The following is a 26,453-nucleotide window of genomic DNA, read 5'->3' as shown; positions in this document are numbered from 1 at the left end:
TTTGCTGAACCGCCTCCAATGCAAGTATATTCTTCCTTAAATATGGAGACCAAACTGCACACAGTATTCCACGTACGATCTCACCAAAGCCCTGTACAATTGTAGCAAGACTACTTTATTTCTGTATTCCAATCCCTTTGCAATAAAGACCAACATGCCACTTGTCTTCCTAATTGCTTAGCACTCGCTTAAACTGGCTCTGTGCAGATTCTCAGTGTTCCTCCTCACAGCTTACATTTCCATCTAGCTTTGTATTGTCAACAAACTTAGATATATTTCTCTGTCACTTCATCTAAGTCATTAATAGAGATTGTGAATTGCTGAGGCCCCAGCACTGATACTTTTGGCATTCACGAGTCACACCTGCCAACTTAAAAATGCCGTTTGTCTACTTTTTACTTCCTGCCCCATAACTAATGCTCCATCCATGCCAATTTCTTACCCCCAACCCCATGATCCCTTATCTTTGTGTGGCACCTTATTGAATGCCTTTTAGAAATCCAGGTTTTCTACATCTACAGGTTCCCCTTTATCTACCCTACTAGTTACATCCTCAAAAATCTCTAATAAATTTGTCAGACAGGATTTCCCCTTTGTAAAACTATATTGACTTGTTCTAATCATTCTATACTTTTCTAAGTGCATTGTTAAGTTTTCCTTAATAATAGATTCCGACATTTTCCCAACATGTCAGGCTAACTGTAGTTTCTTTTTTTCTCCCCCCATTCCTTTCTGGAAAAGCGGTGTTACATTTGCCAATTTCTAATTTAATGGGACTGTTTCTGAATCTCAGGAATTTTGGAAAATCATAGCTGGCATATCGTCTATCTCTGTAGTTATTTATTGTAGAACTTTACAATGTAGGCCTTCAGGTCCCAGGGGATTTGATATATTTTAGTTCCTTAAGTTTCTCCTTCATTGGCAGAGGTATAGAGTATAAAAGTAAGAATATAATGTTGGAATTGTATAAAACACTGATGAGGCCACAACTGGAGTTTTGTGTGTAGTTCTAGTCACTGCATTATAGGAAGGACGAAATAGCTCTGGAGAGAGTGCAGAGGAGGCTTACAAGAATGTTGCCAGGGTTAGAAAAGTGTAGCTATGAGGAGAGATTGGATAGGTTGGGGTTATTTTCCTTAGAACAAAGAAGGCTGAGAGGTGACTTGATGGAGGTGTACACAATTATGAGGGGAATAGATAGAGTGGACAGGATAAAATTGTTTCCCTTGCTGGAGAATTCTAGAATCAGGGGACATAGATTCAAGATAAGTGGCAGAAGGTATGGGGGGGGCATGAGGAAGAACTTTTTTACACAGAGGGTAGTGGGTGTCTGGAATTCGCTGCCCAAGTTGGTGGTAGAGGCAGAAACTTTAAACTCTTTTAAAAAGTACCTGGATCTGCACCTAAAGTGCTGTAAGCTGCAGGGCTATGGGCCGGGTGCAGGAAGGTGGGATTAGAAAGGGCACCTGGGTGTCATTGGGCTGGCATGGACAAGATGGGCCGAAGGCCTCCTTCTGTGCTGTGACTTTTCCGTGGTTCTGCAATACTTTTCATCTGCTGATATTAATTACCTTAATTTCCTCACTCCTTTTAGCCCCAGGTTAACTTCTATTTCTGGTATATAAACTGTGTCTTCCACTGTGAAGACAGGTACAAAGTATTTATTCAATGTCTCTGCAATTTCCTCATTCCCCAGGATTTTCTCCTGCCTCTGCTTCTAAGCAACCGACAATTACTTTGGCTACTCTCTTTGTTATATAATTGTAAAAGCTCTTACAATTTGTTTTTATATTCCTGGCTAGTTTACTCTCATGCTAATTTTTTCCCCCTTTTTATCATCTTTCTGGTTGCCCTTTGTAGATTTCTAAAACACCCCCAATCCTCAGATTTGCTACTGTTCTTTGCAACATTATAAATCTCTTCTTTTAATGTAATCTTAACTTCCTTAGTGAGCCACAGATGTGAATTTCTTGCTGAATTTTTGTTTTTTAATGGAATGTAGTTTTGTTGAAGATTTTTCTGAAAAGAATGTGCAAGGTTATGGAGTGAAGGCAGGGAAATGGAACTAGGTGAGTTGCTCAATCGGAGACTGATACAAACACGATGGGCTAAATGTCCTCCTGCACTGTAACAATTCTGTGATTCTGTAATTTTGAATTGTTTCTTTAAGAGGAGAATTTTCACCGCCCACAATCAGCTGCATGCTGCCGTTTTAACATGACACACACCCGGAAGGGCTCAGCGCTACCTGTGCAGGCGAGGGAGGAGGGAGAGTCGGGGCCTGCACTCTTTCGTGCGAAAGAACCCAGAAACCTCCCTGAGGCACGGAGCTGCCTCAGAGAGATTAATTTCATCCTGAAAAATTGAACAAAATAAAAAAAATTACTCAGACATGTCCCCTCATATGACAGTGTCACATGAGCTGGGACTTGTTTATGAATTTTAATAAACATTTTTATTTAAGTTATAAACCCTTCATGAAATCTCATCCCACCTATGGATGAGGTTTCATGCAAAATGTGAAGACTGCCTGAGCTCTGCCTGGCAACCTTAAGGTTGGATGGGCAGCCCTGACAACTACTTTAGTTAGATTATTAACAGACTTAACAGGCCTTTGACAATTCGGCAGGCGCACAGCCGACTCCAGTGCACGTCTGCCGAACGGAAGATCAGAATGACGTGTGGTGATTTCAGGACGCACACCTGAAGTCACTGCATGTCATTTTATGCATCATTGTGTGGGGCCCGTCCCCACATGCCGAGCAGAAGATTCTGGCCTAAATGTTTCCCACTGTTTATTTACCACCATACCTTTTAGTCTATTTGCCCAATCAACTTTAGCCAGCTCTGCTCTCATACCTATGTAATTGGCTTTGTTTAAGTTTAAGATTCTTGTTTGTGATTGCAGTATGTCACTTTCAAACTCAATATGGAATTTAATTATATTATGATCACTATTTCTCAGTGGATCTTTTACTTTGACATTATCTATTAACCCTGCCTCATTACTCAATCCTGATTGTAAAATAGTTTTTATTATATTTTGCATACTTCATTGATATGGCAAAATATTGTAAGCTGTTTTCCTTTTCAAGTTTAAGATAATTAATTGGGTTTACATAAAAAGAGACAACAAACAGCAATTTGTTGCTGGGAATAGTTCAGTTCACAGAGAATCTATCCCAGTGAAGCTTTATGCATTACCAGTCTATATAGTGAAGAAAATACTTTTGACAGAAAGTAATTCATTGCAATACTATCTACATAAATGTAATAGAAGATTCCAAAAACATACTTTCAGATTGTTGTGTGTTCTGAAGTGATTTCTAGAAGTGTTTACAATTGAAAAGGATACTGACCATTTTTAGAGGATAATGATTGCAGGTTCTGCTCTCTTGCGTCATTTTCTTTCCAAGAGATGCACATCTTACTGACTGAATCTTATGTGTTGAGAAGTAAAATAACTTCCACTAAAGTAACCATGTATTCAATTCACTCCTCCAAATAGACAGACATACAGCATGCGATCCATATTTATCTACTGGTAGCTATTGTATTTATATAATCTAAGGAGAACGTTAATCCTCCAAGACCCAATCACAAAACAATGGGCCGCAACTTTTGACAGAGTGGCAACTGAGTTGGATTGCCACTCTGCTTGAAAGTTCTTACCTTGAAATGCAGGTGATCCTATCTTGCCTGACCTTCCAACTCAGGCTGGGTGAGATCTGGGTAGTGCAGCACACCCCTATGGCCTAGGTCAAGGGCTGTAGAGTCGTAGGTAAGTAAGCCACGCCTCTCTTTTGCAGCGCTAGCTGCCATAAACCAGGTAACTGTAAAAGCCCATCCAGGTTTAAAGATAAGTGGGTAGGATTGGGGAGAGGGATAGGTTCAGTCCAGGCCGTGGTGGTGTTCAGGACGGGGGTGCTGGGTCATCCTTGCAGGAAGTAGTTGGGTTGGGCATTTGGGTGGGTGGGGGTCGTGCTGGGTTGGGTCGGGCTGAGCCTTTTGGTGGTGAAGGTGTGGTGGTGGGGGTAGGGTCAAACCTTGGTGGAGGGAGGGGAGGAGGTGGGGTGAGAGTCAGGCCTGGCGGCAGGGGAGGGGAGGTCAGCAGTCAGACCTGACACGTGGAGGTGTGGGGTTGAGGGGTGGGGAGAGTCCTCCTGGGGGGGGGGGGGGAGAATCCCATGTGGTGCGGAGGGCTCGTTGGAAGGGGGTGAGTCCCAACAGGGGAGGCTGCCCCATGGGAAGGGATAGCTGGTGGGGGATTGGGTTATGGGGGCTATCCCCTAGTGTTTTGGGAGTGTAGGGGAAGTCCCTTTGGGGGCCAGTGTGGATCTAGAAGTAGTTTTAATTTTTCTAACTTTTTCTGGATAATTCCTGATGTAACAGTCAGAATCATCCAAAGTTTCCCATTTAAGTCACGTTTTCGATGGTTCCCAGTGCAGGGCAATTGCCCATGGCAGGTTTGCACTTCCTAGGCAATTGCCACACAAACCTTACCTGGGAACTTCCAGTTGGTGGGGGGGGGGGGGGGGGGGGGGGGGGGGGGATGGGGGTGGAGGTGTGTGGTGGTGGTGCTGCTGCTGCTGCTGGTTCCCCAGCACATCTTAGGGGTACCCCCCCTACCCCCCAAATTACAACACGCTGCCGCTTGGAAGTTACGACCCAATGAATTCAATGTTTGCAGAGATTTAGTAACTTATAAGCTATTGCTGACAGACCTTGAACTTCATTCAGCTGTTGTTGGGCCCCATGAGTGAAGAACATTGACCAAAACTCTGAGGCTATTTCCCTGTTCTTCTTTGAATAGTGTCATGGGATCTTTTACATTCAACTGACGAGGCAGATGGGGCCATTGTTCAATTGTTTCCTCTTAAGACACGATCTTCATCAAAGCAGCTTTCTCTCAGCACTGTACTGAAATATCATGTGAAATTATGTCTTCAAATTTGCAGTGTGGCATGGTCCCACAACCACTGGGGATGGCCCCCAGCAATTGGAAGGTATTAGGGTATGGTGTGGGGGCTCAGAGCACTGTAACAAGGAGAGAGAGGAAGAGATGGTAAGCAGGGGGGTGGTGTTGGCTGGTCGAGGCTCTAGGTTTACTTGAGGGACTGGGGAGAACCACTCCTGGCCCACAAGCATTGCTAGAAAATCAGTCAACTACTGGAATAAAAATAGAAAATACTGGAAAAGCTCTGCAGGTCTGGCAGCATCTGTGGTGAGAGAAACAGAGTTAATGTTTTGAGTCTGTATGATTCTTCTTCAGAGCTGAAGAGAGGTAGAAATGTGATGGGTTTTATACTGTTGAAGAGAGGGGATGGAGCAGGTGGAGCAAAATAGAAGGTCAAGGATAGGTGGGAGCTCAGCAGAGATTTGACAAAGATATCTTTGGTACAAGACAAAAGGAGCACAGTCCGCTACTGGGCCTGCCTGCTCCTAACTCCCTTCATAAGACATAGGAACAGGAGCAGGCCATTTGGCCCCTCAAGCCTGTTTTGCCATTCAAAAGGATCATAGCTGATCTAACTGTGGTTTTAAGTCTGCTTGCATCTCCAGGATGAGTTACTTGGACACCCCAAACTCGCCCATGATTAAACTGGAAGAAGGCATATTCCTGTTGGATTAGGGTTGGTCCATTTAAGCTTCTCTTGGAGCCCTCCTCTGTTCTGTTGTGGGGTGTTAAAATTACCCCCTAATCTTTGCATTTTACCAGGAATGATGACCTTATTTGTGAATGCCTTTTTGAATTTACAGTAAACATTGCTTGTTAATGAAGTAGCTATGTATACCAAGTGTTGTTGAAATCAGAGAAGGGTGGATATTCAAAGCAGCTCACCAGCATCAATGGAGAGAGAGACACAGAGTTAACATTTGAGGCCAGTGATGAAAAGCCATCGATCTGAACTCCCAATGTCACCGTGCCCCATTTAAATTTTCAGGAAGGCGGAGGTGTAGCAAAATCAGCTGCGCACCCGCCGACCTGTCAATGGCCAATTGCGGCATTGACAGAGCAATTAAAGTAATTAGTGGACCTGCCCATCCAACCTTAAGGTTGGCAGGGAGGCCAGGAGCCCTGGCGGGAATTAGAAAGAACATGAAACCTCATCCATGGGTGGAATGAGGATTCCTGTCGGGTTTTAAAAATTTTAATGAAGTCGTTTTGGAAATTATGCACATGTCCTAACTCATGTGACATTGTCACATGAGGGGACCTGTTAGGGAAATTTTATTTTTCTATTTTGAGTTTTCTCATATTTAGAGCCGATCTCCCTGAGGCTGCACTTAGCCTCAGGGAGATGAGTGTGCTCTTTCGTGCACATGTGCGAAAGAGCGCACTCTTGATTTTTGGAATTCTGCCCCCCCCCCCCCCCCCCCCCCCCCCCCCCCCCCCCCCCCCCCCCCCCCCCCCCCCCCCCGGCCGCACAGGGAGCACATAGCACTTCCATGCAGACATCACGCTGGGCGGGCCTTAATTAGCCTGCCTATGTAAAATGGCGCCGGCCTCTGATTGGGGGCACTGATCGAAAGCACGCCCGCACGTGCCTGCCCATCAACTTTCATCAAAATTCAGCCCATTGTGTTTTTTTTTCAGATTGCTAGCATTTACTGCATTTTGATTTTGTATTGTCATTCTTGGTGCCAGCTTTAATCAGTTTTAAATTGTCTGATTTTGAGACATCAGGCTTGCTTTAAGAAAATCGTAGTTTTTATTATTTTTCTGCACAAATGTTGTTATAGCCACTTGAAAAAAAAGGTGGAAGTTTGACCTTTATCATGCTGGCATTTGGATCTGTGTATATCATAATTTAATGATTTAATATTCTTTGGACAGAACCGTTTGCCTTCCTTTTTTCTAATTTTTGGGCACTTACAGCTTTTTCTTCTTTATAATCCAGGCTTCTAGAAAACTTTGATCTTTAAGCTTTCTAGAGAACTCTACATTTTTCAGCTAGCCAATTATTTAGGCATACAGATACACATTACACATAAAACCTTCCTGTGGAATTCTGTTATATTGTACTTCTGACTTTTATAATTAAGAAGCAATGGTTTATAGCAATTTATTTAATCATTGCTCCTCTGTAAACCATTCTCAATTGCTTCCTATTGTTTTGCAGAGGGATGAATCAGCAATTCATGGTTTTTGCCATCAAAGTAGAATTTTTTCAACTGTAACCAACCACTTGCTTTTTCTTCACTTGCAAGGTTGGTTATGCTATGCAATTGTTTTTATCTGCTCTAGGATTGTCACATTTTTTTTTAGGGGAATAGGCCATGCTCTTCCTTTTTTTCCAATCAGATTGAGGTAAATTGTATTTATCGTCAATTCTTTTGGTGTTACATCTTTGATAAAATGCCATTGTAGAGTATTTGAGTGGTGTAAATGTCAAAACTATTTTCAATGTTAAACTACATTGGCAATAATATGCCATTGCAAGGTGATTTAAAAAGATGGAAACGCCTCAATATGCTTTCAGCGAGATTAAGAAGGTTTTTATATCCCCATATTGGCACTAAAGCTGTTTTTTGATTTAGGCTTCTGTCGATTTCTGAATAGCGCCACATGGTTATTATACTAGATATCCTTTATCCTGGTAATAATTGTGTTTAAATGGATTACTTGTATGTGATACAGTATGAAGGAGAAAACTCTGCAGAATGACAATACACAGAAACAAATAACTTGAGTACTGTAATATAAGGGTATAAGCATAGCAAGGGCTAATGTGGGATTGAGAAGCAGTACCACACACAGTGAGACACATGACCTGAGATTAAGAGTCCTTTGGGACTAGACAGAGACCTATGTAGAAGCAAACATGGAGTTAAGCTTGGGCTATGCCCTGTATAAATGTATAGGGGTATTATCAATAAACAGTTAACGTTCAACCACGTAAGACTCAGAACCTTTTCATGAGACCTACTGAACATACACCATACAAGAAGTACCTCTGACACAAATGAACTAGGAGGTTCATACATGAGTGGTGGTATTTTGCATTAGATCGTCCCATTTTGTGTATTCAATTTATTGTTATATTTAATACACTGTCACATTGCACGATTGCTATCTACAGATAGCTCTGGTTGACACATTTTGGTTATGCATGCTAACTTTTTCTATGTACACATTTACAATAACCATGCATATGAAGTCATCGCCCTGTATATGCATAACCTGATCACACACATGTCCCAGCTCATGTGACAGTTTCACAAGAGGTGACATGTCATAAAAATTTTTTCAACACTTTATTGAACTGTTAAAACTTAAAACTAATCTCCCTGAGGCAGCCCTGTGCCTCAGGGAGATTTCTATCTCCCTGAAGCAGCTCTGTGCCTCAGGGAGATTTCTGTGCTCTTTTGTGCGCGTGCGCGAAAGAGCACTCTCCTGACTCAGGGAAAGCCCCCTGCCCACACGGAGTGCACAGTGCTTCTGGGTGTGCATCACACTGGGCGGGCCTAAATTGGTCCGCCCATGTAAAATGGCAGCGCAGACCCGCCTCCACACAACCACACCACCCCAACCCCTCAGACAGGGGGAAAATTCTACCTTCAGTTTTACGGGGAGTGGTTCAGTGGCTTGGCAGTTGGGGTTGGTAGGGTGAAGGAGGTTAGTAAGTGTCCTGTAGATATTGAATCTGTATGCACTTCACTCCAGACAAATTAATATGCAACCACATTTAACCAGTTAAATTATGTTGTAGTGGTGCAGTCAATTCTTAGATTCAAACTCGTGACATAATCCTAACTGGCTTAAGAAGCCCTCTAAGCAAGGAAGGATTCTGGAATTTAATCTAGTTGGAAAGCCTTTGTATTGTGTTGAATACTTTGCTTTAGCATGTAACACGTGCTTTCATCAGCTTTGATACTTGCAAACAGAGTTGGCTCAAGTTCAAGTCGGCAGCTGCCAAATTGAACTTTTTTCCAAATGAATTTCATAAATTGTGCAGTAAAGCATATTACTGTAACTACAATGAAATCTGTACAAATGGACACTCCCAAAAATGGATACCAGCAAAAATATGGAGACTTATTGAGAGACCCAAAAACTTTACTTAGTAAAATATATGAGGCAATCAGAAAGCATAGAAATTCACAAATCATAGAATGGTTTGAGTGTAGGAGGAGTCCAGTCAGTCTGTCATGTGCCAATACTCTGCAAGATAAACTCACCTAATCTCACTCCCCCATATCCCTGCAACTGTTTCCTCTTCAGAAAATTATTCAATTCCCTTTTGAAGGCCTGGATTGAATCTGCCTCCACCAAACATAGGCAGCATATTCCAGATCCTGACCACTCCGTACATAAAAATTATTTTCCTCATGTCACCATTGCTTCTTTTGCCATACATATTAAATCCATGTCCTCTGGTTCTGGATCTTTCTGCCGGTGGTAATAGCTTCTCCCTATCTACTCTGTCCTGTTCCCCCATTTGTACACCACTTTCAAATCTCCTTAATCTCTTCAAGGAGAACAGCCACAGCTTCTCCAAATTATCCAGGAGACTGAAGTTCCTCAACCCTGGAACCATTCTTATGAATCTTTATGCGCCCTCTCTAATACCTTGCTTCCTTCCTAAAATGTAGTGCCCTGAATTAGACACAGTACTCCAGTTGAGGCTGAAGACAGGTTTATCATAACTTTCTTGCCTCTGTACCCCGTGCCTCTATTTATAAAGCCCAGGCTCCCATATATTTTCTTAACTGCTTTTACAACCTACCCTGCCACCTTCATTGATTTGTGCAAAGACGCTCCAGGTCCCTCTGCTCTTTCACCTCCCTTAGAATTGTACCCTTTACTTTCTGTTGCCTTGTCTCATTTTTCCTACCAAAATGAATTATTTCACATTTTTCTGCAGTAAAATGCATCTGTCACATATCTACCCATTCCACCACCCTGTCTATGTCCTCTTGATGTTTATCATTTTTCTTCTGACTGTTCAGAATGCCTCCAGGTTTTGTGTCATCTGCAGATTTTGAAATTGTGCCCTGTAGACCCAAGTCTAGGTCATTAACCTATAAAGCGAGAAAAACAGGGGTCTTAATACTGAACACCGCCAGGATTCTTCCTCTGGTTTGAAAAATAACCGTTCACAACTGCTCTATTTCCTATCACTCAGCCAATTTTGTATCTATGCTGCTACCTTCTCTCTTATTCCATGAACTCTAACTTTGCTGATCAGCCTGTTATGAGGCACTTTGTCTTTTGGAAGTCCATATACACCACATTAACCACATTATCCTCAACAACCTCTCTGTACTTCATCAAAAACTCAAGCAAGTTAATTGAACACGATTTACCATTAACAAATCCATATGGTCTTTCCTTAATTAATTCACTTCGAACCATAGAAAAATTACAGCAAAGAAAGAAGCCATTCAGCCCGCCATGTCTGCTCTAGTCGAAAAAGAAAAAATTTTAAAAACCAGCTGTCCATTTTAATCCCACCTTCCAACACCTGGTCTGTAGCCTTGCGGTTACAGCACTCTAGGCGCAGGTCATAGAAATAAAGGAGAGAATATTCCAGTCTGTGAGCAGGGGCGGGACTTGCTTGCCGGCATGTAAAATTATGTGTGGTGATGTCGGGAGGGCACCCTGACAAATTGGCTGCGTGCCCACCGAACTGCCAAAAGCCTATTTAAAACTAATTAACTCAATTAAGTGAGCTGCCCATCCAACCTTAAGGTTGGCGGGCAGGCGAAGAGTCCAGACAGCCTTTGCATTTTGCATTGAACCTTATCCACAGGTGGGGTGAGGTTTCATGAAGTGTTTATAAATTAAATAAATGTTTTAATTAATGTTCCTTGACATGTCCCAGTTCATGTGACAGTGTCACATGAGGGAACATGTCTTAAAATGTTTTCAATTCTTTATTTAAATGTTTGAACCATAAGCAAATCTCCCTGAGGCACAGAGGTGCCTCAGGGAGATTTCTGCGCTCTTTCGCCTACATGCGCTTAATTGACCCGCCCACATAAAATGGCGGCGCGCACCCGATTGGGAACAATGATCGGGTTCCCTCCCGACGGGGGGAAAATTCATCCGATAGAAACTAGGAGCAGGAGTAGGCCATTCGGCCCATCAAGCCTACTCAATCCAGGTGCCTTTTCAATGAGTTGAAGGCTTCTGCATCTACCACCAAGCCAGGCAGTGGAGAAGTTTTTCCTCATGCTCCCTCTAATCCTTCTACCAATCAACTTAAATCTGTGCCCCCTGGGAATTGACCTCCCTGCTAGGGGAAAAGGGCACCCCTGTCTATCCTATCTAGGCCTCTCATAATTCCGTGCACCTCAATCAGGCTACCCCTCAACCTCATCAGTTCCAAGGAAAACAACCCCAGCCTATCCAATCTTTCCTCATAGCTGCAATTTTCAAGCCCTGGCAACATTCTGTAAATCTCCTCTGTACTGTCTCCAGAGCAATTATGTCCTCCCTGTAATGTGGTGATCAGAACTGTATACAGAATTCCAGCTGTGGCCTAACCAGTGTTTTATATCTAGTTCCATCATTACTTTTGTCCAAGTGACTGTAAATGTTGTCCTGAATTAACCTTTCTAAAGGCTTTCCTAACACTGAGGCTAAACTGGCTGGCCTGTAGTTGCTTTGTTTACCTTTATATCCTTTTTTGAACAAGGGTGTAACTTTTACAATTCGCATGTCCCCACTTTGGAGAATGTGTATGGAATCATGGAATCATAGAATGAGAATCATAGAATGCTTGCAGCACAGAAGGAGGCTATTCAGCTGGTTGTGTCTGTGCAGGCTCTCTGCATGAACAATTAACTTAGTGCCACCTAGAACAACAAAGTACAAAGAAAAGTACAGCACAGGAACAGGCCCTTCGGCCCTCCAAGCCTGCACCGATCATATTGCTTGTCAAACTAAAACATTTTGCACTTTCGGGGTCCATATCCGTCTATTCCCATCCTATTCATGTATTTGTCAAGCTGCCTCTTAAACACCACTATCGTACCTGCTTCCACCACCTCCTCTGGCAGCAAATTCCAGACACTCACTACCCTCTGCATAAAAAACTTGCCCTGCACATCTCCTCTAAAGTTTTCTTCTCTCACCTTAAATCTATGTCCCCTAGTAATTAACTCTTCCACCCTGGAAAAAAGCTTCTGACTATCTACTCTGTCCATGCCACTCATAATTTTGTAAACTTCTATCAAGTCGCCCCTTAATCTTCGTCGCTCTACTGAGAACAATCCGAGTTTCTCCAACCTCTCCTCATAGCTAATAAACTCCAGACTAGGCAGCATCCTGGTAAACCTCCTCTGCACCCTCTCCAATGCTTCCATATCCTTCTGGTAATGTGGTGACCAGAATTGCATGCAATATTCCAAGTGTGGCCTAACCAAGGTTCTATACAGCTGCAGCATGACTTCCCAGCTTTTATACTCAATACCCCTGCCAATGAAGACAAGCATACCATATGCCTTCCTGACTACCTTATCCACCTGCGTTGCCACTTTCAGTGACCTGTGGACTTGTACACCCAGATCCCTCTGCCTGTCAATGCACTTAAGGGTTCTGCCATTTACTGTATAATTCCTACTTGTATTAGACTTTCCAAAAGGCATTACCTCACATTTGTCCGGATTAAACTTCTGTCCATCTTTTCCCTGTAGCCCTGCAAATTTTCCCTCTTCAGATAATGATCCAGTTCTCTTCTGAAAGCCATGATTGAATCTGCCTCCACCACACTCGCAAGCAGTACATCCCAGATCCTAACCACTCACTGCATAAAAAAGCTCTTCGTCATACCGCCATTGCTTCTTTGCCAATCACTTTAAATTGGTGCCATTGGTTCTTAATCCTTCACCAATGGGACAGTTTTTCCCCATTTACTCTGCCTAGATGCTCATGGTTTTGAATATCTTTGTCAAATCTCCTAATGCCAACCCCTGGGGAGTCCCACTACAAACCTTCTTCCAGTCCAAAAAACGTTTCACCACTACTTTTTATTTTTTCTCCCTTAGCCAACTTCACATCCATGTTGTTTTACTTCATGAGTTCTGACTTCTCTCACAAGTCTGTTGCACTTCATCAAATGCCTTTTTGGAACTCCATGTATACTACCTCAACTACATTACCCTCATCAACCTTCTCTGTTACCTCATCAAGCAAGCAAGTTAGCTAAACGCGATTTGACCGTAACAAATCCATGCTGGCTTTCCTTAATAACCTGCATTTTTCCAAGTATCTACTATTTTGTCCCAAATTATCATTTCTAAAAGCTTCTCCACCACTGAGGTTAAACTATTTGGTCTGTAGTTGCTCAGCTTATCCTTATATCCTTTTTGAACAGGGGTATAACATATGCAATTACCCAGTTCTCTGGTACCACTCCTGTACTTAAGGAGGATTTTGGAGGATTATGGCCAGTGCCTTTGCAATTTTGACCCTTCCTTCGGTATCTTGAAAACATCTCATCTTGTCCTGGTGACTTATCAACGTTAAATAAAGTCAGCCTTTCTAATACCGCCTCCTTAACAATTTTTAGCCCATCAAGTGTCCCAGCTGCCTCCTCTTTCACTATGACATGGGCAGCATCTTCATCCTTCGGAAAGATAGATGTAAATTCTTATTTAGTACCTCAGTCTTGCTCCCTGTTTCAATACTTTAATCCCCTTTTAGGTGCCTAATTGGCACCACTCCTCCTTTTATCGCCCTTTGCTATTCACGTGTCTATTGAAAACTTTTAAATTCCCTTTTATCTTAGCTGCCAGTCTCTTCTCATGCTTTCCCTCTGCTTCTTATTTGCTTTTTTTATTTACCCTCTGAACCTTTTATATTCAACCTGGTTCTCTACTGTATTAGCAACCTGACATCTCTCATATGCACCCTCTTTCAACTTCATCTTCATCTCTACCTCACTTGTTATCCAGGAAGTTCAGGATTTAATAGCCCTCCTTTCCTGCCTCATGGGAATGTACCTTGACCATACCCGAACTATCCCCTCTTTAAAGGCAGTTCATTGTGCTTTTGCAGTTTTGTCTGCCAATCTTCGATTCCAGTTTACCTGGGCCATTTTCACCCCATTGATGTTGACCCTCCCCCAATTAATTATTTTCATTCTGGATTGCTTCTTATCCTTTTCCATAGCTAATCTAAACCTTATGGTGCTATAGTTACCAGCTCCTAAATGTTTCCCAACTGAATATGAACTGCAGACAACCTTCAATTCAGTAAATTATATTACAGTTTACAACTCAATAGCCATCCTGTTGCAAAGCTGCTGCACCTGGAATTTCCACTGAGTCAGGATCACCGACACTTCCTCCTCCAACTTGCTTCCTTTCTGCCCACAATTCTCATGAGGTCAGTGCATGCACAAGGCAATAGTGGGTTTTGTGAAAGAAACACTGGCAAAGAGAACTCTTTACTCTGCATCCATAGTGCCAGAGAAACCACAGTATGCCTGGGATTGAAGCACACATGGCTCTACCCCAGGGATAAAGCAGTTTCTCAGTCACTATGGATGCTAGGCAAAGAATTTTCCATTTTACAGTGCATACAATGACCATTTTAAAAGTAAGGACACCTGCAGATAAAAAACAGTTGATTCCAGTCCCTGAGGTAACTGTAGTTTACTGGCTTTACTGTACAGCGAAATACTACTCTGTTCAGTTGTAGTAGTTTACCCCGTGAATGCCCAAGTATTTTTGTTTTTGAGGGCTATTTGGAATATGAAGCATATAAATTTTGAATGAATGCACGAATTAAATGTGTGTGTCCCAAACATGAATAGATTTAGGGTGTTTAAATAATGCGGATAACATGCACAAAATTTGTTCCCTCTTTTTTGCTGTACTTGGAATCATTTGATGAATTGTTGTGCTGCATCATTGTATCGAAGATCTTATATGCATTATTAATTATTGTTGTTGCTCCAATTTCCCTTAGCTGGGAATTATGTAATTTAGTAATGTCATATGGGCACACACTTATTTCTTTTGCAATTTTCACTGAACATATTTACATAGGAACAGGAGTAGGCCATTCGGCTCATCGAACCTGCTCTGCCATTCAATTAGATCATAGCTGTTCATCTACCTCAATGCCACTTTGCCACACTATCTCCTTATTCCTTGATGTCAGTCTCCAGGAATCTATCGATTAACCTGGTGAATCTAAATTGTACTCCCTCTATGGCAAGTATATCCTTAGATAAGGAGACCAAAACTGTACACAGTACTCCAGGTGAGGTCTCACCAAGGCTCTATAAACTTCAGCAAGACATCTTTACTCCTATAATCAAAGCCCCTCACGATGAAGGCAATTTGCCTTCCTAATTGCTTGCTGCACCTGCATGCTAGCTTTTAATGACTTGTGAACAAGGACACCCAAACTTCCCAGCCTCTCATGATTTAAGAAATAATTCTGCCTTTCTGACTTTTGTGCCACAATGAATAACTTCAAACTTATTCACATTCTAATCCATAAGTCATGTTCTAGCCCATTCACTTAGCCTGCCAAAATTCTCTTGAGGCCTCCTTGCCTCCTCCTCACAACTTTAACAGGAATCTGGACCAAATATTCTGCATCAGAACATGTGATGAGATGGCCAGATTGCTTAGGAGTCCAATTTCCACAGTGCTGGCCACTCATCATAATTCTGATTGTTTGTTTATTTAATTTTCTTCTTTATTACATGCATACTCTCCTGGCTGACCACCCCCCATCCTCCACCCTCCATAAAACTCTGTAGCCGCTTGTCCTTTAAGATTCTCCTTAAAACTGTAGTCCCCAGCCTGTTTCCATCTCTTTACAGGCAAACGACAATGCTGACCTGTAGGGGTGTTTCTGTAGAGTGGCAAAGAGGACTTCCCCCTCAAAACCACCAAGAGCTCTGAAGAAGTGTCATATGAACTCAAAAAATTAACTCTGTTTCTCTCTTCACAGATTCTGTTAGACCCCCTGAGTTTTTCCAGCATTTTCTGTTTATGTTTTTAAGGAAAATCTGTTTTACATGGCAAATAGTTAGGATCTGGAATGCATTGCCTGAGTGTGTGGTGGAGGCATATACTATTGTGGCTTTCAAAAGGGAATTGGATAAGCACCTGAAGAGAGTAAATTTGTTGTACAATGGGGAAAGAGTGAAGCAGTGGGACTGGATGAACTATTGTTGCAGTAACAGGGCATGGATAAAATGGCCTCCTCTGCTGCAACCATTCTATGATCCTATGTTAGAAAATATAGGATCTACTATTTTGTCTTTTTTAATGTATATAACTCCTAGAGGCGCCACTCAAATACCAACAGTCAGATTTCTTTTAACCTTGAGTGACACCCCCTTGTAGATTAAAAGAAGCCTCATTCTTGCAACCTATGGAAACAAATAATTAATCTGCTATATTTTGATAATGGCTGTAAGCCATATGAATACCAAAAAATGTTGCCAATTGGTATATTAGTACATTATTGATATAAATGTATCAAGATTTATCATTATGTTAGCTATTGAACTTCTTTTATTAATTTTGTAGTAAATTTTCAAGTAGATAGAGCAGACCTTTTGACTTGTGTTTTAAATTTAATCAAAGTTTTTGAGGTGGTTTTTGAAGTTTTATTTTCTATTTTATCGAAGGTAAAAGCAAGTTGCCTTTCAACTTCTTGCAGAAGAATTTAGTTTGCATAGAACTGATGAATACATTCAAAATGTGAAATGCTTTGTCAAATAATTTATAAATTTTTAAACACATTCCTATCTCGGCCTTTCAGTTGTTTGCTTTGATGCCAAAATCAACTTTGATGACAATGCAGAATTCAGACAGAAGGAAATTTTTTCCCAGGATGATATATCAGAAAGTGACCCTTTGGAAAGCGAAGCAGCAAAGTATGACCTCAAGTACATTGGTATGGATGGAAATATTGCTTGCTTTGGTAAGTGGAGCAAATTTGTAAGTTAAGCTATTATATAGAATTTTTAATTCAGTGGAAAATGTCATTCTTTTCCTGTATTAAATAGAGATATCCCCTGTTGATATGCAACTGTAGAATATTTTGGTTAAAAGGAACTGCCGAAGTAATTTCCCTCATTAATGTGAAGTCTTGTTTGTCAGTTGAATTTTACCTTTAGTTAGTATGAATTTCAAACTTGTTGAGCTATTGTCATAATATCCTCCAGTTAAACACTGGAAAGACCAAAGGCATCTTATTTGGTTATTACCAAATACATATCCTTCCTCCCGATTCTATCCGCGTCCCAGACCATTGCCTTGCCCCATTAAAACTGCCAAATCCTCCATCACTCACACGCTAATGCTCCTACTTCTGCAACATAGCTTGCCTTGCCCTACTTCATTGTTGAAACCCTAATATCTGTTTTTTTAATGTCATTACTTGACTTTTTGAATGATGCTGCACAAACACCTCCCAAATTCCTTATACAGACTCCATCTGATCCACTGCTACAGCAGTGGCACTAAGTTTCACTCACCTGTTACTCCTATATTTTGTTGAGTTTTTGGGAATTAAGGGATATGGAGATAGTAATGTAAGATTTCTGATCAGCACCGCAGGATGTATAAATATTATTTGAAATGACTATCATACTAGATATCCTTTATCCAGGTAAGAATTATGAATAAATGCGTAATCTATATGAGGTACCGTATGAAAGAGAGAACTACATGCAGAATGATACGGAACATACGGAAACAAATAACTTGAGTAACTCTGACACAAATGAGCTTGGAGGCTCATAACTTGAGTGGTGGTATTTTGCATTAGATTTTCCCATGTTGTATATTCAGTTTATTGTTATATTTAACACACTGCCACATACCATGATTCATGTCTACAAATGCCCAGCTCTGGTTGTCACACTTCTTGTCACGCATGTCAATTTTTTTCAACTTGCTCATTTACAATAGAATCCATGCGTGCAATATCATCACCCTGTAAATGTACAGATTGATCATGGGATAATTATGTATCATCATTTCACAGATTGCTTAAAGTGCTTTCTATAAATTTTGGACCTGTTATTTTATTCCTCAATCACTTAAATTTCCATGCTCATCTGAATGGAGAGCAGAAATACACTTTTGTTTTCTGTTTGGAGCTGGTAGGTAGAGGGTAAAAGTCCTAATGGTAACAGATTTGAACATCCATTGACTGGTTGAAACACGGTGTCAAGCCTAATGGGGACCGTTGCTAAATTTATTCATCAGCAGCAGAAATCTGGTAAAGCTATATTTGTCTTTTTTTTTAAGCAGGGATGTAAGACCCTGGTAGGACCTGGAGTGAGCAGCATGCATGCGTGAGGCTGTAAGCATGAAAGCTTTAATTACCATTTAGAGGGAATGGAACTAGAGGTCCAAAGTTTATATTTTAAGAGCAGCTAGCCAGCAGCAGATCTGATTTGTTGTAGAATTCTTTCTTTCATTAAGACATTATGCAACCAATGTTATTCACTGAGCAAGGCAAACCTCAGAAGGAAACTTTTTTTTTGCACTTTGAAAACGAGGGGAAGACTACTGATCCCAGAATCATAGAATCCCATTAACACTTCTAGGATTTTAACATTAAAAGATTTATTAACAAGAATAAAAAAAACTTAAACGCACAAGAGTAAAATTACACAGTTGAAGCAATCTTATAAGACATTCCTCAAAAAAACCCAGTTGGTCAGAACACATAAGCAAACTACTTGGTAACAGCAATCTTATAGACTTTTACCCATAAAAATCTAGTAATATAAACCAAGGCAAAACCTGCTGCTATTTTAGTAAAGTATACCACACGACTTCTCACTCTCTTCCACTCTGCTATGGAATCTGAAGGAAGTTCAGAAACAGATTACATTTTGAAAACAAAGACTTTTCTGGCTTGAAACTGGTTGTCTCCTTCAAATTCACAATATTTCTCAGCACAAATCTGGTCTCAAAACATCTCCTCAACGCAGCCACCTCAACTCAACCAAACATCTTTATTTAAATATCTTTTTTCCCCTTTCATCCTAGAGTCCATTGTCCTAAGCACCTCTTTGAACTCAACTTTTCCAAAATATAAAAATTTTTCATGTCTCCTATTGCCTCCACTTTTTGGTCAAATAAACATTTACTAACCTTCCCTTGTTTACTTATGAAACCTTTGTAAGTTGTAAAAGTCCCTTAAATTCCCTTTGACATTTAGCTTCTGAAAAGTAAAGTCCTTACCTAGCACCTAATACAAATTTTAAAACCCAACATATTTATTTGTAATTCCAATTTCACCATAGCCTCTCGTTACAAAAGCACGCATGTAGTACCTTTACCTTTCATCCGTCAGCTCCCATAGACAACCTGTCTCTATGAACCTTCCCCCAGTTTAATTAATCATGAGAACATATACACACACTGCCTTCTTTGTAGAATACCATCATATTCCCCAAAATATTAAAATAATAACATCCATCTTCATAATATTTATTATTAGGAATTGGATGATGACCTAGGTAAGAAATTTAAATTCATGTCACAGCTTATATGTAATATATTTTAGAAAGGAATAACTGAAAGACTGTTAAATGGAGGGACACTTGAATAGCAATGAATTAAAAAGCACAGATTAGTGTCTTGTTTTAATGTCTGTGTGGTATGTTTGTACTAGCAAATAAACTTCAGAGCATCCCTGGTATTGAGAACAAATGAGAATTGAATACTAGTGTTTGGGAAATGGAGGGATTGAAGCTGGAATCAGTAAAAACTGGCATGCAGTTTATAATTGTGACAAAATTAATTTGAAGTAGATGGTCAGTTTTGTTGACTTGTGGAGTGGTTTTGAAGGGCCAAATAACTACTGCAGCTCCTATTTCTTTAACTCCTATTTCTTTAACTCAGTGAACTCAACTGGTTCCTACTGAACCAAATGCAAAATTGTTATTCATATTTAAAAATTCATTTACGGCCTTGCTGCTGTCTACATCTGCAAACTCTTGTGCCTACAGTTTTGGGAATCTTGTCTCCTGTGCATTTCCTCTCCGTGTGCTTACAACTTGCAGGTAGAGTTTTCAGCTGTCCTTGCCCTACTTTCTGGAACTTCCTCCTTTTGTCCCTTTGCCTTGCTACTTTCCTTCTTCCTTTTAACTTGTCTTTTGTCATCTTTCCAACATATTTACTAATCAGTCCAACTATCTTTTTTGGAACATAAAATATCCAAGACAGTACATGCAAAATATTGTTGATTAAAAATGTATGTTTTCATACATTTAAGGAAAAATAAATAATTAGATTTATAAAGATTAAACTATCTTCTTAAATTATAACATTCATTTTGTCTTAGTAGTCGCGTACAATTTCTGACATAAACCCAGCATTGAGAGTGCTTAATTTTCAGGGACAGGCACTGGTGCATATACTTCATCCAACGATGACAAGAATATTTGTTATAAAATACAGCGTGAAAGGCCATCACTGTGCACTCACCACAACAAGGGAGTATATAGCAGTGATTTCTCAGAAATGCACTTTAAGAAGGTTGTAAAGGCTTTAGAGGGGGTGTAGAAAAGATTTGTGAGAATGGCTTCAGGGATGCTAGGCTTCAGTTACATGGGATACATTGGAGAAGCTGTAGTTGTTCTTCCTTAGAGAAGAAAAGGTTGAGAGGAAATTTGATAGATAATTGCAGAATGTAGACAGAGTAGAGATAAAACAGTTTCCGGAGGCGGAAGAATCGAGAGCAAGGCAACACCGACATAAGATGAACAGCAAAAAAAGCACGTCAACATGAGGAAAAACTTGTTTATACAGTAAGTGATTAGGATCTGGAATGCGCTTGACAGTATGGCGGAGGGAGATTCATTTTTGGCTTTCAAAAAGAAATTGGATAAGTACCTCGAGAGAAAATACTGTTGGGCGATGGGTAAAGTGTGGGGGTGTAGGGCTAGCTAAGTTGCCTATTCAAAGAGCCTGTATGATATAACAGGCCAAAAGGCCTCCTGTTACCACTCTATGGGCAGGATTTTCTGTTCCTTCCTGTGGCGGGCCTCATGACGGGAAGGAGCGGAAAATATCGCAAGATTGAAAAAATTAGTTTCCCACCGGCATAAAAACAGGTTGCGATAGTCCGATCCAGACCCCAGTGGCGACACACGTTTCCCGCTGCGCCATGTCGGGAATGCAATTTAAATATATTTGAATCTCATGAATGCTCATTATCAAGGAAGCTCGCTGGAATCACCCCCCCATGCTGCATCAATAGGCCACGCCAGCATCTAATTAGACTGGCGTGTTTCACAGTGATATGTACCTGGTGACCTGCACTTGGCTTTTGACTTCGAGGTTTGTTTGCCTACCTTGCATTGTGCAGCGCTGGTGGCACTTCGGTCTCCACGTCATACTTCGAAGCACCATATTGCTTTCAGGGAGCTTTTAGAGACAAGGCGCAACATACCAGTCCAGGAGTAAGGGCATGAGTTTTGATGTGCCACAGTGCAAGGGCTCGACTAGGGGTGGGGATGGAGACCAGACTGAGGCAAGGGAAGGGCTTGGAGACTGAAGAAGGTTTCACTCAAACACATGATTTGGGGAGGGAGTTTGGGAGGGTGGTGGGGGAGTCTCCTCTGGGCTACAATAGGGAGAGAGTCTCTTAAAGAAAGGCGTATTGGGAGGATTCTCCCATCCTCCCTACAATGGGAGGATCGAGAAGCAAGTTGGTACTTAAGTTTACATTGCTGAGCTTGCAAAGACTGTCATTGTCCCAGTCCAGGGAGGGGGAGGGCATGTCATATAGGGATATCGACCACCATCACAGTGGGATTAAGGATTACAGGAGGAGGGCCGAGAGTTATTGGAGGGAGGGAAACCTGAACGTTATGCTCCTCCAGGACGATGAGAGGGGTTTCTGCAGTCACAAAGGGAGGATCCAAGTTGGTCTGGTCATAGAATGCAACAGAGCTCAGCATAAAGAGGAGGCAGACATAAAATGAGAAATGAAATGGGTGCTTTTCTGTTTACAGTGACATGCAGTGTATACATGTGGTGAATATCCATGCCACCATTTTGCTTCTAATATATCTTGACCTTCTTAACCCTACCACTATGTCTTGGTGCATCCCCAACATCCACAGCAGAGGCAGCCTGCTGATTGCTATGCCGTTATCTGTGATGACTTTGGTGGGCGTCCTCTGGAGGGCAGGGATCTGGAGGGCCCCGGCCAGCTTTGGGTATCCTGCTGTGAGGCAGGTACACCCTCCACAACCTGTGGAGCTGGAGGCGATGGCGTCACAGGAAAGGAGGATTGGGATCAGCTGGACACGCCTGGAGTCACCTGATTGATGGCCCCAGGGGTTTCAGCTGCTGGTTCTCACCCAGGCTGATTCCTTGAGAAGAGGCAGCTGGAGTGAGATTGAGGTGTGCATCCGGAGTGCACTGAGTGGAGCCCACAAAGACGCCAGACAGCTGCTGCATCGACGTGAGGTTGCTTCGGACCTCCCTGCTCACAATGGATGGATGGGCATCGAGCTGGGAAAGTTGATGCCCAGACCATCTCCCACACTGGCACTGACCAACTGAAGTCAATGCCATTGTGAGGGGCTTGCTGGTCAGAGCATATCCCCAGGAAGCCCTTACTGGTCTCCTGGAGTAGCCTCTCCACGAGAGCTGCCACTCTCTCCATGGAAGATGCATGGCGCTCAGACATGTGGCTCATTGCTTTAGCAATCATCCGTGTAGACTCCTCCACCACAGAGACCAAGCCAAGCATAGCCTCATGTATCTCCCCCAGATGCTGCTGCACATCCGGCCACATTTCCTGCACCTGCTGCGTCGCGGATGACTCCAGAGCCACATCATCAGGCATCGACTGAGCATGTGCCTGGTCCCCTGCAGTCCTCTGCCTGCTGGTGCCATGGGCACACTGTGTCTCTGCCAGCTCCTCCATTGACTGTGAAGTGCCCTCACCACTGTGCCCTGGGACACTAGCTGATGTTCGAATTCCCACCGAGGTGCTAGTATCTGCGCTGGTGCCTGCCTTGCAGAAATGGTGTGACCCTGGTGAAACCTCAGGTCCCTCAGGTGTGCGAGGGGGCCTCTGCTGCTCCTCCTCCCAGCCCTGCTCTGATGATGCTGAAAGGAAGAGCAAGGACAGTGGATCAGTTAACGTGGAGACAATGACAAAGTGCATCCCTGTCTCCCGGATCATTATGCACTCATCCTTCCATAACCAATGGTCAAGCCATGTTGCAAAATTAAATAAGTTAACAATCAGCAGTGCTATGGCTGTTGGGAGAACAATGCTGACCTCACTATTGGGCATAAATACCTGCCCATGGCACCCCAGCCTCACGAACACCAGTGGACCTGAGCGCATGGCGCCTCTCCAGATCCAAGGCCTCTGCTCGAAGCGGCTGAGAATGGCTAACTGCCTGGCCTCCCCCAGTCCTCACACGCTCTGCCACGTTATGAGCATTCTTCTCCTGAAAATGAGAGACGAGCATTGATTAGTGAAAATTGCACATGGACTCTCTTCGCTCATGGCCCACCCCAACCAGAGTGGGATGTTTCAGGGTTCCAATGCCTCCTCACTCCGATGCTGCCGAACACTCACACAAAGATGCTAGGCCTGCTCCCCATCCCCCCCACCATCTCCTCCTTGGCCACATGCTGCCTACATCACATTAGGCAGCACACGGTATATCCTTCCATAGCAAAGAGGCACAAGCACGTGGAATGCAGAGGGCAGCGGATGGTGCGTTGCCATGCCACCTTGAAGCTCCCCTCCCAGCATGTCATCACCCTGACTTTGACATGTCCTGGAGTTCCAGCACTGCACCTAGGTGCAGCTCCTCCAGGCTGGCCCCAAACCAATCATGTGGGACTCAATGTAACACATGCTGCAGGGGAAGCACATCTCTTGATCACCCTTTCAGGCTGACTCAGCAAGGGCAACATCTGCTGGCCCATCCAGCAAAGGACAAATGCTGTCCATGATTCAGTGCAGTCACTACATTCAGACTTAGGGGGGTGCATAGGGGCAGGGGGCAGGGCAAGGGTTGCGCAACAGGGTGGGGGGTAAGCCGACCTGCTGGGTTAAATGACCAATGCCAACATGGTACTCACCCTGCCAGAGCGCAACAAGTCGTTGAAGCACTTGCAACACTGGATCCAGGAGCGCCACACCACGTCGCGGGAGCTTACCACCTCCGCCACCTTTTCCCAGGCATGCTTCGCCATGCTGGGGGGCTCCTCCTCCCATCCTGGGGAACCAGCACCTCCTGCTGTGCTGCCACCTCCTCGAGAAGGGCAGCAAGGCAGTCATCTGAGAAATAAGGGGCACACTGGCCCCCCGGCCTGGCCTGCTCTGTTGGCCTGCTCATCAGAAGCCCTCTGGTGAGCCCTTCTACCTGCCATTGTGAGCAGCCTTGTATAGGCTGCCAGTGCCTCATTTAAATAGGCCGCTGGGCTGCCATTGGTCCCAGCGTTCAGTACACTCCCTCCGCTGCTGGCCCCGCTATCCTCAGGAGTTGGGCATTACGCTGGGTGGGCGTTGATTGGCCTGCCCGTGTAAAATGGCTGGCGATTGGGTCAGCCCCCACTCTCGCTATCTCCCCTCCCCCACCCCCCCACCCACCCCCACCCACCAACCAGAAAATTCAGCCCATAAAAATCAATGGAACTAAAGGATCCCTTCTTGTGTGGTCAAATCTTTTTTTGCAAGTTAGCTATATTCATTTGCAGCAATATATTAAGCTATATTTTCTCATTTTTTCATTGTAAAAATGCTCTTCAGTATTTTTCTTTAATCAGGATTGAAGAAAGGAAACATGCTATTGAATTGTTGATCAAGGCTGAATAGGGTTGTATTTAGCTGTAGCAACAGTATGAACCCAGCCAATGTTTCATGTTGCATGCAAAACTCCTTCTGTAGTCACTACTGCTAAAATTTGAAAGTTTGTACATGGAACTATTCATAACATTACTAGTTTTTGAGGTCTTCTTTTGTATTGTTATGCCTGGTGTGTTGTAAGATGATGTCTTATAAGATTGTAAAAGATTATGTGTCTCCCTTATAACAGTTAATGGAGCTGGGCTTGCTATGGCTACGTGCGATATCATTGATCTTCATGGAGGAAAACCAGCAAACTTCCTTGATCTGGGTGGCGGTGTACAAGAGAATCAGGTGTACCAGGCCTTTAAGCTGCTTACTGCAGATCCTAGGGTAAGACAACATATTTGTAAACACAGAAGTTTTGCAACATCTTATGATGGAAGAGGAATGTAGTACAACAGCAAGTGCTTTTGTACTGATATTTTTTGTTAAGTTTCAGGTTTTATAAATAATTCAAATCTAAATGGCATTATTTCAATTATAAACAGAATTCAATGATTAACGCGTGCACATTTTTCTACAATTATCTACATAACATGATACTCTGGCCACAAAAATGTTTGCCTATAAATTTATATATGCACGTATTGCTTATTTGGAATTTGGAGAAGTGCTAACTATCTGCAGAGATTTTGCTTAATACTAACAGGGGAAATCAAAATCAAATGTGAATCCACATAGCTTATCTGTGTTATTCACCAAAAGTTATTGTTGCAATACAGCTACTATTTTTCCTTTAATATTCATGTGGCAGTAAATATCTTTAATGTCAACCATTCCTGGTTTTCTAGCTTTTTTCATTGATGTTCACCAATTCTTTATATAATAAGGTTTTCAACTGCATATGTTTGTCCTAAGTGTAATTTAGCTCATAAGTTAAATTGAGCTATACAATACAAAAAAATGAAATATTTTTACTGAATTCAGCAGCAACTTAAATTATTTTCATTAAACCAGATGCATCACATGACGTGAAATTCCTGCAGAAACAGCTACTGCCTATAAATACCTTCCCTGAAATATTGTACTCCAACAGGGAAAATATTTCAGCCAAAGCTTTTACATTATTTTTAATATTCAATCAACTGCAACATAATTTTGTTTAACAATTAAAGTAAAATGTTTTGTAAAAACAATTATGCAACGGAGCTGATGTTTACAGTGGAGTGGTAAGACATCAAATAAGTGTTTGAAACAAAAACAGAAAATGCTGGAAAAACTCAGCAAGTCTCGCAGCATCTGTGTAGAGAGCAGTTATTGAACTCAATGTTAAGTCCAGAAGGCTGTAAAGTGCCTAATCAAAAGATGAGGCGCTGTTCCTCCAGTTTGTGTTGGGCTTCACTGGAACATTGCAGCAGGCCAAGGACTGACATGTAGGCATGAGAGCAGGATGGTGTTTTGAAATGACAAGCAACCAGAAAGTCTGGGTCATGCTTGCAGACAGACTGGAGGTGTTCCGCAAAGCAATCACCCAATCTGTATTTGGTCTCCCCGATGTAGAAGAGACCACATTGGGAGCAGCAGAAGCAGTAGACCAAATTGAAGGAGGTGGCCTTCTATCCAGCTCCACCTGCCCCCATCCCCCTATAACAGTATAAATTTCATTGTGTTTCCACTTCTC

General features: G+C 42.4%; 1 protein-coding gene across 4 annotated transcripts in view; it reads left to right on the top strand.

Moving 5' to 3' along the window:
- Window positions 1-26,453, top strand: part of suclg2 (succinate-CoA ligase GDP-forming subunit beta) — a 416,386-nt gene that overhangs the window by 260,835 nt on the left and 129,098 nt on the right. For 3 of the 4 annotated variants that reach the window (XR_005943576.1, XM_041192066.1, XM_041192067.1), the window contains 2 exons: window positions 16,742-16,903; window positions 25,020-25,162. Coding sequence is in view for 3 of the 4 variants with exons in the window: in XM_041192066.1 (XP_041048000.1) it covers window positions 16,742-16,903; window positions 25,020-25,162 (305 nt within the window). In the remaining variant the exon portion in view is untranslated. The remainder of the gene's footprint in view (window positions 1-16,741; window positions 16,904-25,019; window positions 25,163-26,453) is intronic. The other variant, XM_041192068.1, reaches the window with a different exon arrangement.

The sequence above is a fragment of the Carcharodon carcharias genome, chromosome 7 (assembly GCF_017639515.1).
Source record: "Carcharodon carcharias isolate sCarCar2 chromosome 7, sCarCar2.pri, whole genome shotgun sequence".
Lineage (NCBI taxonomy): Eukaryota > Metazoa > Chordata > Chondrichthyes > Lamniformes > Lamnidae > Carcharodon > Carcharodon carcharias.
Note: the sequence above shows the minus strand (reverse complement) of the source record. Positions and strands in the feature narration are given on the sequence as shown.